We start from the raw sequence: 14,716 nt of genomic DNA, 5'->3' as shown, positions 1-14,716 counted from the left end.
ATATATATATATATATTTATGTAACACTATCGATCAGAAGTTTGGGGTAATTATGATTTTTTAATGTTTTTGAAAGAAGTCTCTTCTGCTCACCAATGCTGCATTTATTTGATCAAAAATACAGTAAAAATAGTAATATTGTGAAATATTGTTACAATAAAAAAAGTTTTCTATTTGAATATAATTAAAAATTTCATTTATTTCTGTGATGCAAAGCTGAATTTCCTGTAGTCTTCAGTGTCACATGATCCTTCAGAAATCATTCTTATATGCTAATGTGCTGTTCAGGAAACAATTCTTATAATGTAATATCAATATTGAGAACAATCGTGCTGCTTTATATTTTTATGAATTAAAAAAAAAAAACAATGGACACAGCCAACTGATCAAAATTGACAGTGAATACATTTATGTTGTTACAAAAGATTTCTATTTCACAGAAATGCTGTTCTATTGAACTTTCTATTCATCAAAGAATCTTGAAAAATAAAATGTATCATGGTTTCCACAAAAATATGAAGCAGCACAACTGTTTTCAACACTGATAATAATCAAAAATGATCTTAATCCGCAAATTAGCATATTAAAATGATTTCTGAAAGATGATGCGACACTGAAGACTGAAGTAATGATGCTGAAAATTCAGCGTTGCATCACAGGAATAAAATACATTTTAAAATATATACATTCAAATAGAAAACTATTCTAAATTGGAATATTATTTCACAATTTTTACTGTATTTTTTGATCAAATAAATGCAGCCTTGGTGAGCAAAGACTTTCAAAAACATCAAACATAATTCCAAACTTTTGAGCGGCAGTGCATTTTTTACATAACACGAGTAATTTAAGGTGCGAGCCTTCAACAGGCAAAGCATCAATAATACCATCCTGAACAGATCTCAGGCTCTGAGTCGGTTCATTGTAAACAAACAGGAGGACATGGCAGAAATAAATCAGTTCACACACAAATCCACATGAATAGAAGGAAGGGTGCTGGAGGACGTACGTACCTAGGCCCCCATCATCGGCCGAGCATCTGACGTGAATAGAAGGGGCCTGCCTGACTGTGACCATGGCAACAATGCAGCTACAAGGACTGACCCTGCAACAAGTTTCCATACAGAGGGGTGAGAGTTCACAGGTCAAACTGTGAGCCCCCACCCCTCGTCCATCCGTGTCCCAAACCCACCAACCCCACCAATGAGCTTCAACCTTGTACCCACTGGATGCCAAATCCCAAGAGGATCAAACATTGTTTTGATTGCAGTTAGTGCATGAACAGGCTCTTTTGACGCAGCAGTCATTTTTAGACAAAAGACCGGGAATCAGATACAACCTTTGATATCATTTGAACATTTTGGATCCCGCTCTTAAGTCAAGAGTTAGCTCCAAACCTATCCCAGGATTCATTGAGACTCGTATCTAGGCAAAGTTGGCCATTTTGGAAACACTGCCCTGAGGCATTTGGTTGTGTGAATGCTTTGGTCTTTTTTAATAGGGACCAAGGTATTTTGCTAGCATTTATTTAGCATCCCAAGTCTAAATAAAAACTGGGATTATCGTGTCTTAATGTAAAGGTTTGCATTACACAGCGGTCAGCATCCAAAGCCTTCAGGAAAATGAGTCTCTCTGCTAAAATCACACTTGTACATATTGATTGAAAGGTGTTGTGTACATTTAAAACTCATAGAATAACTATAACATACAACTTCAAGTGATTTATTGCTTTAATAACGTGACAGAAACATCAATATAATACACCAATTTTCAATGAATAACTTCACTACTGTTGGGGTCAGTACATAAAATTTTATTCAGCAAGGACACATTCATTTGATCAAAAGTGACAGACATCTATATTACAAAGGATTTCTATTCCAAATAAATGCTGTTCTTTTGAACTTTCTATTGATTAAACAATCATGAAAAATTAAATGTATTACCGTTTCCACAAAAAATATGAAGCAGCACAAATACAACAGAAAATAATCAGAAATGTTTCTTATGCAACAAATCAGCATATTAGAATGATTTCTGAAGGATCAAAGTTGTATTTGTATTATAGATTTATTTCAGTTTTAGTTTTACCACTACATCATGTTGTAAAGGCAACATTTCTAATTTTTACGTTTATAAAATGTAAAAGATATAAAATGTATTATTTACATTTTATATTATTTTAACACTATTATTACTTATAAATATTTTAAATGAGCCATTATTTTCATATATTTCCAGTTTTCAATTTTAGGTTAAGTTGTAGTAATTTTGTTATGTGCTACTGCCATTTTTATTAGTTTATCATTTCACAATTTCTACTGTATTTTTGATCAAATAAATATTTCTTGGTGAGCAGAAGAGATTTCTTTTAAACCCGACCCCAACTTTTTGAACAATAGTGTACATTACTACAGTTCATTAATCTAACTGTAGGCTGTTAATGGTGTAAAAGTGTGGTCACAGGTGTGCATACATTGGCTATTTTCCAAAAGTGGCTCTTCCAATCCAATTTCGGATCCTGATGTGAATGCCTCTACTCATTGGTCATTCAGAGGAGGGGTGGAGAAACTTACTTCAAATCCTCTTCCTTCCTCCCCTCTCTCAAAAGACACTTTTAGAGGAGTATAGTGAGGTGCACTGCCCATCCATCAATGCATCTGCTACGACAGAATTTCAGATATAAAATATCTGCATGACCGTGCACAAGTGGTGTACCCGTATCAACTGCTGGTGGGTTTAATCAGAGAACCTCAAAACATTGTGATGCGGGCAAATATTTGCACTTACAAGGGGAAGCCGTTTCTCTTTCTTCCAGCTGAAAAAGCATAATGACGTCAGTAAACACAGCTCTGAGCTGTCTTTTGGCAAGATAATTTCCATGGATACATTGAGGTCATCTTCAGTGCAAAATCAATGCTTATTACATAAAAAGCAGACTATCATTGTGCGACTGACTGGACTGCGGTCTGATCAACGAAGTTGGGTACACCAATTGGCAAAGTAATCACAGATGACAATTCTTCCGTATATGACATTTTATAAGAGGGGATGATGGGTATTTTGAGAGTTTCAGGATCTATTTTACCCTCCATGGGCCACGTGAGCTTATGTCAGAAGAGTGTAAATCTAAATTAAGCACAATAAGTCAAAAGGGTCTGACTGTACTTTGCCAACGTGCATGAGGAAATGATGTGTACTTTGATTCTAGGGAATTTAACACACGTGTGTGATGCAAAACACAAACCATCAAGCACAATATATGTCTGACATCATTGTATGAGTGATGCCGTCGACTCATGGCTTTACCTTCTTAATCCACGCTTGCGGGCCGCTGTTTGAGAGCTCATCAGATGAGAGCACTTGAGCACCTGTTGAGCCTGTGAAAAGGCCGGGAATCGTGTTGGATTGGGCCCATGCATCAACCTGTGAACATGAATTACCAGATGTGAGCTATAAAATCATGAAATATGGAAACAGAGTCTCAAACCTAGGCTAGTGCAGAATTCATGCAGTTCATATTTTCTGCACTGATTGTGGGGGAAATGTGACAAAACATGTTAAATGGATCTGAGAGCACTACACTTCGGTGTTATTTTAGTATTATTTATATACTTTTATAGTATTTATTAATATCCAAATTAGTTTTTATTTTTATATTCTCCACTTTTATTTTACTTGAAGTATTAGTAATTTCATTATGTGCTTGTCATTTTTATTTCATATATACCTTTATTTTTATTTCATTTTTAGTCATTTTAGTATGTCAATACTTATTTAGTTAATCTAATATTTGTTTTATATTATTTAAATGCTAATATAGTATTTAGGAATATTTTGAATGAACCTTTATTTTTATATTTTCAGTTTTCATTTTAGTTTTTTTGTTTTGTGCTTTTGTCATTTTTATTTTTTTAATCTTTCTATATAGCTTTTTTATTTTTGAGTTTAAGTTTTAGTAATTTTAGTACTTTAACAATATTATTTAATTTAGTCAGAGCAACATTTCAATTTTTCCATCTAACATTTATGTTTTCTATTATTATTAAATACTATTATAGCACTTATTAACATTTTGAATGACCCTTTATTTTTATATTTTCATTTTTTAGTGTAATTTTAGTCATTTTGTTATGTGATTTTGTCATTTGTATTAGTTTTTTTTATATTTATATTATAGCTTTATTTTTTTAGTTCAGTTTTAGTCATTTTCAGTACTTCAACAAACATATTTAGGCAATATTTTCGGTTAAGTTTTCATCTAATATTTACACCTAATTTTATTTTAATACTATTATATTTGGAAATATTTTCAAAGAGCCTCTATTTTTATATTTTCAGTTTTAATTTAAATTTTAGGTTAGTCATTTCATTATGAGCTTTTGTCATTTTTATTAGTTTTTAAATTAAAATTAAAATATATATATTTTTAAGTTTTAGAACAAAACTTCTAGTTTTAGACGTTTTAATACTTAGTACTTCACGTTTTTCATCTGATATTTACATTTTATTTTATTTCAGTTTTATTTCCAATCACCAAAAAAACAACAAAAAAAAACTTTTTGAAAGTTTTGGTTTACAGTAACAATACTGTTACACTCATACTAGTAGCTCAAAAATTAGATTTTTCTGTGAAACTTTCTGTGATTTATGGACCAAGATGCCTTTCTCAAACCCAATGTCCAAATGAGGAAACGTACTTGCTCCTGAGCCCGATTCAGCATGCACATGGCATTGATGTCAAAAGGGTTTTCTGCCAGTTTCTTCTGGGCGACCGCTCTCTCACTGACAGCCAACGTGATGTCCACGGGCTAGAAACAAAAGACAAGAGCTTATACAAGCTGAACACAAGGCTTATTTGAGATTAATTTGATTTCAGAAGTTAAACACTTACCTGAGAAGGTGCTTCAGGAAAGACACTATCATTGTTCTTGCTAGTTTCCTCAGTCCCAGAAGAACCCGATGCAGATGGCTTTTCTGTTTTCTTTTCGACCGGCACCCATTCTCCATATGCACCATCAGCCTCTTTCTTCCTGTGCTGGGAGCCGGAAGACACCGGGAACTCCTTAGCAAAGACCGTTTCGGTTCGGACGGATGGCTTTACTGAGGTGTTCTGAAGGAAAAGAGGGCGTATGGGAACACGGTTACTGTAAAATAAGGACACAACAATATGAAAATTCTGGCTAATATTATAATTCTATACTATATATTGTCTAAATAAATAAAAAATTAAACAAGTTTATCATTTTAATCAAATACATTTAATAGTGTTATTAAATTATTGGATTATTTTTGCTCAATCTATATATTTAAAAAAACAGCAGAAAACAGCATGCACATTTAAATATTCAATATCAATCAATACTGATAAAGCACTTTTTGAAAACACAAAAACTAAATTAAGTCATTTTAAATAATACAAGTGAATTTAGGCATCACAGCATTATAATATACAGTATGCTAATTGTATAATTTGCTGGTGTTGTTAGTATTTTTCTTACTCTAAGTAAGATTTACTTTTAATGTCAGATGATGGTAAAGGTAATCTAAATTAAAAGTTACTGACATGCATAATTAAATATCCAATGTCGACCAATAAAAATTTTTTTTTTTTTAAATCAGAAAAGTAAAAGCCTACCCCAACAAGCTGCATAATCTTAGATCAAATTAATGTTTAACAGAAACTATTACAATTCTATACTGTCTAAATACAGAAAATTTACAACACTAAAAAATTATATATAATTTGTGTTTTTTAACAGCGCGTTAACTGTCAGAGTGCCTTCTGTGTGAACGCAAACACGTCCCGGGACTGATCCCGGGATGGGGACCTAGTAAAATTGCCAGGATCAGTCCCAGAATGCGCCCTGTGTGAACAAAAGGCAGGACCAGTGCTGTAAAGGGTGTGTCGTAGTGATGATGCACATTATCGAGTGACAAAATCAAACGATCCTGGGATAAAACACGGGACACATTATCCGTGTATTTTCCAGAATCTCTGTGTGAAAGAGGCTTTAGAAAAGTAAAAGCCTACCTCAACAAGCTGTATAATTCAAGGTAAAATTCATGTTTATAACACAAACAGCGCGTGCCAAGTTTAATACACTCTGAACTGTAATATGTGACCCTGGACCACAAAACAAAAAAGTCGCTGGGGTATATTTTTAGCAATAGCCAAAAATATATTGTATGGGTCAAAATGATTGATTTTTCTTTTATGCCAAAAATCATTAGGATATTAAGTAAAGATCATGTTCCATGAAGATATTTTTTAAATTTCCTACCGTAAATATATCAAAACTTAATTTTTGATTAGTAATATGCATTGCTAAGAACTTCATTAAAAAAAATTGACCCTTATGACTGGTTTTGTGGTCCAGGGTCACATATGATTTAACCAAATCCCTAAACTCAAGTATGAACTGTGATATAACAGTGAAGCGAAAAAGTGAGACACTTACACTGAGACTGAATGCGATGCCCTTATTCTCCTTAAGGGAAGCTCCAAATAGCCTTTCATCTTCTTCATCATCTGACACATGTGGTTTTGCGATGGCCATCTCTTCCTTACTCTCGGTTATCTTTTTGCATCTCTGAAAGGTTAAATAAAGTGTTGATTCAATGCAGATCAAGAAACACCAAAGTGCAAGCACAGGCACAACCCTTACCTCTGTTAGCTCTTTAATACTGAAGCTGTTTGCCTGTTTTGTTACTTTCTTTTTGGCTTCTTCAATACTGGCGAGATTCTGTGTGGTTGAAGAAGGTGGCTTGTTGACGATTGTGGGTAATGGTGCCATTTGTGGCAAGGAAGCCAAAGCACCCATGCTGGACAAAGCAGCGGTCATGGTGGCGGCAGTCATACTAGCCATAGCAGCGTTCATTGTCATGTTTGACATCATTGGCAAGGATAAAGACAAGGATGTGGAATTTGGGGTTGGCAAGGCAATTTGAAGAATAGCTTTGGGCCTGAGGCTCTCCGGGATTGGCACGCCGGCCTTGGCACACATAGCTGCAGCATTAGCCTTAGCTATTTCCAGCAACTGCTCTTTATCTGGGAAAAAAAAACAAGATTAAGAGAAGACCAATGCACCATACACTACTGGGCAAATGTTTGTAATAATTAAGATTTTTAATGTTTTTGAAAGAAGCCTCTTGTGCTCATCAAGGCTGCATTTATTTTATCAAAAATATAATAAAAACAAAATAATGAAATATTAAAATTTAAAATGACTGTCTTCTATTTGAATTTATTCCATGGTCTGTCTGAATACTGGATTCTGATTGGCTGGCAGGTATGCAGTAAAACCGTTTAATGCACAGGTAGTTCCAAGTCAGTTTAATCACTGTTCTATATTAATGCGCCGCTTTAATTGATGCACACTAACCAACACGCATCACTCGCTCACACACACACGGAGAGAGAGAGAGAGAGAGAGGTCGGAGATCACAGATTGTGCTGCACAGACACAAACTTGTTGTCAACGCTTCCCCTCGATTTTTATTAATAAAACAAAAGATAAGATACTAGATCGCTACATTATATTCCCCAGCAACGAGGTGATAAAATCACTGTTTTAGAAGTAATTGTTTGTAGAGACGCGCAGATGCAGCAAGCAGGTAACTGACACACAACTGTCATCTCTCTCTCTCGATCGATAATTAATTGAAATGCATGCTATAATTCATTCAAATAAATGTGGTCTTACGGCACTATTTCATCTCTGTCTGATTTGAAGCTGGCAGAATGCTAGCGCTAACGAGCCGTAACTGTCGAAAATAACTGTCATTTTTACCTATTCGGTCAAATATTGCGCTGCAAAGAACAATAAAAGTTTTAACTTGTCTATAACTTGGCAAATGACCATGGAATAAGCGGGATAATCAACGGCCAGCCGTGCATTAAAGGATTTTAATGCGTGTCGGGTGGTTCTTTGCCTCCACATTGTGCATTAAAATCCTTTAATGCACGGCTAGCCATTGATTATCCCTTTCATATTTTAAAATGTAATTTATTCCTGTGACGCAAAGCTGAATTTTCAGCATTTCAAATAAATGCTGTTCTTTTGAACTTTCTATTCAAAGAATCCTGAAAAATGAAATTAAATGAAATGAAAGCAGCGCAACCGTTTACAACATTGATAATAATCAGAAATGTTTCTTAAGTAGCAAATCAGCATATTAGAATGAAGGACCATGTGACACTGAAAACTGGAGTAATGATGCTGAAATTTCAGCTTTGATCACAGGAATAAATTACATTTTTAAATATATAACAATAGAAAAGGGTTCTTTGAATTTAATTTTCGACCGCTACTGTAAAAGCAAAGGAAATAATTTCAAAGTTTCTTCATACCAAGTTCTGTAAGACGTGGAGGCGTCTTGCTGGTGCTACGTTGAGTTCCGGATGCCGATCTTTTCTTACGGAGAATGAGGACCGGAGAGCGACTGGGTTCTCGTTTCCATCTGTCCCGCTGATTTAGCGTTCGGCTTCCGAAACCTCTTCTCCAACGTGAGCCAGATCGGGATCTTCTCCTCGAACGCGAGCCTGACCTCTTTCTCGATTTCGACCGTCTGCTTCTGTCTGGAGTTCGAGATTTCCTTCGACGGCTTTGTGAACGAGATCTCGATCTTTTGTTTTTAGGCGACCTCGATTTTGAGCGTTTGCTCCTTGTTCTAGACTTTTGCGATTTTCTTCCAGAGGGTGATCGAGACTTCCGTGAAGACGACCTGGACTTTCTTTTTTTTGATGATGACTTTGATCTGGATCGTGCAGCTACTTTGGATCTTGAGGATATTTTTTGACTGGGAGATCGGGATGGTGACATTGAGTTCTTCTCGACTGATGTTTCTCCACTGGTTGTTGGATTTGCGTTGGTTTCTTTCTTCTCAGGACTGGCAGCACACTCTGAATCTTTTGGCGTAACAGTTGAGAATGTTGAAGGTTCTTCAGATAAATTTGTCACTTCCAAAGGCACCTCTGGTGTAATGCACTTTTGTGAAGACATGGTCTCAGATGGCTCTGCCAAGAAGGGAATTGGTCGCCAAGATCCTTTGACACTAACTGCACTGAAACCAGAATTTGAGATGTTGGATGCAGTTTCAGACAACTTGGTGTCAGATTTCACAGCCACTGTTGGATCTTTTCCATTCTCAGTTGTGTTTTGAGAAACATTTGTTTGCGTTTCACAACTTTTACTATTGTCCACTGCTGGATCTATATTATTCTTAATTGATTCGGTTTCCAGTTTCAGATCAGACCTTGACTTCGAAATGGACCTTGATTTTGAAGGCTTTGTTCTGGATCGAGACTTACTCCTTGAATGGCGTCTATGCCGTGGCGAGCGAGACCTACATTTTGATGTGGACCTTCTGTTTTTCCTTGAGATAACAACAGACCTTGATCTAGTTCGCCTGGAGTGTGACCTGGATCTTGAATGTTTGTCTCTTCTGACAGAATGAGATCTGGACCGACTGTTGTGTCTCTTTGACCTCGATCTACTTCTCTCTCTCTGTTGATGAGACCTCTTTCTGGAGCTATTTCTAGAGCGGGAGGTTGACTTTGATTGCCGTTTTGGTTTTGGGGATCTTGACCTGTGTTCTGACTTCCGTCTGGGTGATCTTGATCTGGTTCGTCTTCCTCTGGAGCTCTCTTTACTTTTAGATGTCCTGCTAGAACTTCTTTTCTTTTCCTTGGTCCTTTCCTTTTCTGTGCTTTTGTGGACCGAATTTTCCATCTTGGGAATAATGTCAGGCAACTCCTGAGGTTTACCAACACCAGATGTGTTTTTGAACTCAGACTTTGAAGTCTTATCTGCTGAAGAGGACTTTGTATTTTCATTAGAAGGTTTCGATTCAGACTCCAATTCAGAACCAGATGCTGAAGAGCTTTCGGACCGTGAGCCAGATCTCTTCGCTTTGTCTGCATCTTTGCTTTTTTTCTTTTTCTTTCTCTTCTTTTTCTTTCCACTTTAAACACAAACACAAGAAAAAAAGCACATTAGGAATTAAGACTTTGCAAACAACCACAGAGTCCAAATTAAATTAAAATCAAACCCACTGAGATTAATTACTTTCATTTTTAATTCATTTGAATAGTCCCGATTTTTTTAAACCATTTGAGAAACCATTGGGTGCTTGATCCGACGATACATATGATCAAATGTTAAGAATAAAGACTTTTACCCAATAAACTATTGACACATTGTAAATCTAAAGTTTTCACATTTTGTAAATCTAACTTCTAAAACACGACGTATCGTCAATCCAAGGTGATTAATCAACCCTCTACATTGCGAGTAAATCACTCGCATATGCGACCACCACCAGTCCGAAGTTCAGTTAAAATGACTAATATGCATTCATACATGGTTATCAAGTTTTAATTCTAATTACAAAAGTTCTATCATTAAATAACATTGATTATCATATTATAATGCTTGACTGACTGATGTTTATATATGTATATGTATATATGTGTATATATATATATATGTGTGTGTATGTGTATATTTATGTGTATGTGTGTATGTATATGTATGTGTATGTGTGTATATGTGTGTGTGTGTGTATATGTGTGTGTGTGTGTGTATATGTGTGTATATGTGTGTGTGTGTGTATATGTGTGTGTGTGTATATGTGTGTATGTATATGTTTGTGTGTATATGTGTGTATGTATATGTGTATGTGTGTATATGTATGTATGTGTGTGTGTGTGTATGTGTGTATATGTATGTATGTATGTATATATTTATCAGTCTGGCGAGTAAACAAAAAAATGCACTAGCCAATGGCGATTCAATTGCCAAGGTGTTCGTAGAGGGCTGTTAATACAATTATTATTTGTCGTTTGTAAGTACAAAGAACTGTGTTGCACCTTTCTTGAATCTCTTTGTCAGACTCCGTGTCTGAGCTGCTGTCTTTTCCTTCTTTGCGTTTCTTTCTCTTCTTTTTACTTTTGTGTTTTTTGTGCTTTTTACTTTTTCTGTGTTTAGTGATGGTGTCCTCTTTACCATGGTTATCTTGGAGGTCAGTTTGCATGACTTCATCTGCCATGAAGACAAAAACATATTAAGGACAGAATATATATATCAGAAAATACAAAGAATGTAGATGTATTGATGACTAACCTGTTGGTGTGTTCATTTTTTCTTCCTTAAGTCCATCTTCTCTGGTCTCCGTTACAGGATCAGACTGTGGCTCATCTTTCACACTGAATGGAAAAACACTGCATCACTCATTTAAAATAAGACTTTGTCTTTGTTGATTTCCTGAGTGAAATTCCTACCATGTGTCCATCATCCACAATGTACAATTCAACAGAATTCAAAGTAATCTCTTCCTTTTAGGAATACCAGGAAACCACAACAGATCTGATGTTTACTAAGTGTTTCCTAGTGATCTTTAATTTAACACACTTAAACCCTTGTTGTTCTTTATATTGATTATTTTGTGTCCAGACACTTAACCAAAATCTACAATAGAAACTAAAGTGCTAACCAAGTCGAGACATTTTTATTTGTATAAACTTATTCAAATAATTTACAGAAGTCATTGACTTCCATGGTTTTTTTTTCTTTCTCCATACTATGGAAGTTCCACACTATGGAAGTCAATGGCTACCATCAACTGTTTGGTTACCCACATTCTTCAGAATATCTGATTTTGTGTTCAACAGAAGAAAGAAACTCATACAGGTTTGGGTCATGAGGGTGAGTAAATGTTGAGAACATTTTCAATTTTGGGTGAACTATCCCTTTAACGCAGATTTACAGAAAAATGTGCCTTTATGTCATGTGGTTGTGATGACAAATAACTAGAAGTACATCAGGATCTAATGTATATTAGTAGTCTTTTAATAAATATGGGCTCATATAAGGATGTTTAAATAGACATACATTTGTTTTAAAATAGTTCCAAATTAAGTATAACATTACAATACAAAACATTTCTGTCACTGCTTGCCAACAGTATTGTTAGCACTGTAAACTGTCTACCGGTCTGAACACAAGGTACATATGAAGAATGAACAATTTGAATCTGTAAATGTCATGACGTCATAAATCTAACGTTATATGAAATAATTATAGTGGAACCCTAGTTTACCATTGGTAACCTTTCAAGAGTATGTTTGTAAATGTTTACCTCTTGTATTCTGTACCTACTGCATTAATTATACTGACAAAAAGCACCATGGCAATACCATAGTATTTTTTTTTTTTTAATGTAAATTGGAGTAAACATGTAATTATCAATATATACCTGTAAGGAAAAGTAAAGACAGTATTTGCTGCATAGCAATTAACACATGGCCGCAAACAATGAAAGCTAAAACACACACACACACACACAATTCAGTCACAACACAATCGTAAACCGTTTCGACCGTATACACCATGGGTGCCCAAACTCGGTCCTGGAGGGCCGGTGTCCTGCAGAGTTTAGCTCCAACCCCAATTAAACACACCTGAACCAGCTAATCAAGCTCTTTTAGGCATACTAGAAACTTACCAGCAGGTGTGTTGAGGCACGTTGGAGCTAAACTCTGCAGGACACCGGCCCTCCAGGACCGAGTTTGGGCACCCCTGGTATACACTGATGATTACAGCTAACTAATGTTTAGCTAGCCGGCTAAAACTAATAAAACTACAACTGATATACTGATAAAACACGAACTCCTAAGACACAAGTAAAAGATCGGACATTTTACCTGTTTTCTTGAGTTTCATCTTCGATTTCTTTAATCTTGTTCATTACAAAATCCCTGAAAATCTGCTCTATATTGGTCGCCATCACACTAGGAGTTGTTGGGTCCGCCAGTATCCCAGAATGCCTCAGTAGCGTCTACTTCCTCCGGTCAACACAGCGAATGACAACGGCAGGAAGGCGGCACGTTCAAAATGTAAAGATCTATTGTATTGTACAGTTAAACCGCTTATAACAAAAATAACTGTAGCCGCTTTGTGTTACCCGTTCCCTCTCGTGTGTGTGTGTGTATATATATATATACACACACACACACACATATATATATATATATATACATACATTTAGTCATTTTGCAGACACTTTTATCCAAAGCGACTTACAAATGAGGACAATAGAAGCAAGCAAAACCAACAAAAGGGCAATAATATCTAAGTGCTGTGACAATTATCGGTTAGCCTAACGTAGCAAGGTTTTTTTTTTTATAAATAAAAAGAAACCAAAAAGATAGAATAGAAAAAGAATAGAGAATGCTAGTAAATCCATTTGTAATCGGATTGACGGCTCAATCGGACTGAAAAACCTTCATGTAAACACCTTAATCTATCCAATTGAGCTCGATCCGATTGAAGGGGGTGGTTTATTCCTTTTCTAATACGATTGAGAGTGCATGTAAACACCAAGCGGCAACCTCCCGGTCTCTCGCTTGAAGCCAATACTGAAGTGACTAAAACTACAATTCATCGACTGACCGCTACCCAGATAGCAAGAACGTTTGTCCAAATGTGGCTGATAGCTGTCACATTTGGCCTAGGTATGGCATGGCTGAGCACATATGGGCCAAATTTTAACCATATATGTTTTGCCATGGATTTAGAATTGGAGGGAATTTTCTTTTGGATGACAATTTTTTTTTAGGTATATGGTCCAGATCAGTGGTTCCCAACCCTGGTCCTGGCGGCACCCCAACACTGCACGTTTTGCATGTCTCCTTAATCATACACACCTGATTCAGGTCATCAGCTCATTAGTAGGAGACATGGCTCTTGGTTGCTGTGTCTTCCCTTATTCCTATTGGTGGATTACTGAAATTTTGAAAATATATCCGTTATTTCCCGCTCTGCTTCCTCTTTCAATCGCCGTTAAAAAAGAAGATGATGATGAAAAAGCTCCCTATTTACAGCCTTTGCCCAGACACATTCTTATGCAGATAAGTGCAGTTTTGGTGTTTTAAATGTTTTCTAGGGGTGTAATGGTACACTTATTCGTACCGAATATGTTATATGGAGCAGTTTGTTAGATCGTGATCTATCTCATTTGTTTGTCTAAAGAAGTGCCGACAGATGTATGAAAGTACACAAGTCACACCGTAAATTTAAAGCGCAGACTTTAACGTACAGTAAAAACAGAGGCAGAATACCGTATAACTCCAGGCTGGCACAGTAATATTGACGAACGGCTAAACAGATGCAGAGCACCGTAACTTAATTTGAGCGATCTAAAACAAAGTCAAAGAGCGGTAACTGATGATACTGTGTTCTGCCTTGGTTTCTTCTGGGCTTTTCTCCAAGATACTTATACACATAAAGGAGGTCATATATGTCCCAAATTATCAATAACTAATTTCGACCAAAAACGAAGTTATGGTGTTTTGTCTTTGCACGGCAGCACTGCTGTCACCATAGATGGGTGTGGTTTCAGCAACGAGGCACCTCAGCTTCACCCACGTCCCGCCTTTTTGCCCATTTTCGATTATCATTTTCGAGTGACGCGCCGTGACACGCTGCCAAGATGACGGCGGTCGGCTCCGCCCAATTTAGGCTTCAAAAATGCTCTTCAGTATGGAAGGCGGACGGGGCCAAAAGTCTTTAAACGGAACACGTGAAATTTGACCGTGTCAACACGCACAAACACCGCAAAACTTTTACATATTTTTTTCTTTTGTACATATAGACATGCACATTTTGGCCGTATTAAGGTGTCAGTTTTTACCACGTTTATTTGGTTCGTGTAA

General features: G+C 36.2%; 1 protein-coding gene across 5 annotated transcripts in view; it reads right to left on the bottom strand.

The window, feature by feature from the left end:
• LOC107709257 (protein SON-like) overlaps window positions 1-12,892 on the bottom strand; it is an 18,416-nt gene extending 5,524 nt beyond the window's left edge. The window contains exons 1-10 of one of the 5 annotated variants that reach the window (XR_001636475.1): window positions 12,707-12,892; window positions 11,127-11,209; window positions 10,874-11,045; window positions 8,354-9,966; window positions 6,669-7,051; window positions 6,462-6,593; window positions 4,895-5,113; window positions 4,701-4,811; window positions 3,310-3,426; window positions 1,014-1,105 (exon numbers count right to left, since the gene is read on the bottom strand). Coding sequence is in view for 4 of the 5 variants with exons in the window: in XM_016513707.1 (XP_016369193.1) it covers window positions 1,091-1,105; window positions 3,310-3,426; window positions 4,701-4,811; window positions 4,895-5,113; window positions 6,462-6,593; window positions 6,669-7,051; window positions 8,354-9,966; window positions 10,874-11,045; window positions 11,127-11,209; window positions 12,707-12,789 (2,928 nt within the window). In the remaining variant the exon portion in view is untranslated. Of the gene's footprint in view, window positions 1-777; window positions 1,106-2,352; window positions 2,664-3,309; window positions 3,427-4,700; window positions 4,812-4,894; window positions 5,114-6,461; window positions 6,594-6,668; window positions 7,052-8,353; window positions 9,967-10,873; window positions 11,046-11,126; window positions 11,210-12,706 lie in introns of those variants that run through there. The other 4 variants (XM_016513707.1, XM_016513720.1, XM_016513729.1 and 1 more) reach the window with 4 other exon arrangements.
• Between the last annotated feature and the right edge of the window lie 1,824 nt (window positions 12,893-14,716).

The sequence above is a fragment of the Sinocyclocheilus rhinocerous genome, unplaced genomic scaffold (genome assembly GCF_001515625.1).
Source record: "Sinocyclocheilus rhinocerous isolate Xijiao unplaced genomic scaffold, SAMN03320098_v1.1 scaffold3206, whole genome shotgun sequence".
Classification (NCBI taxonomy): domain Eukaryota; kingdom Metazoa; phylum Chordata; class Actinopteri; order Cypriniformes; family Cyprinidae; genus Sinocyclocheilus; species Sinocyclocheilus rhinocerous.
This window is presented reverse-complemented; position numbering and strand designations above follow the sequence as displayed.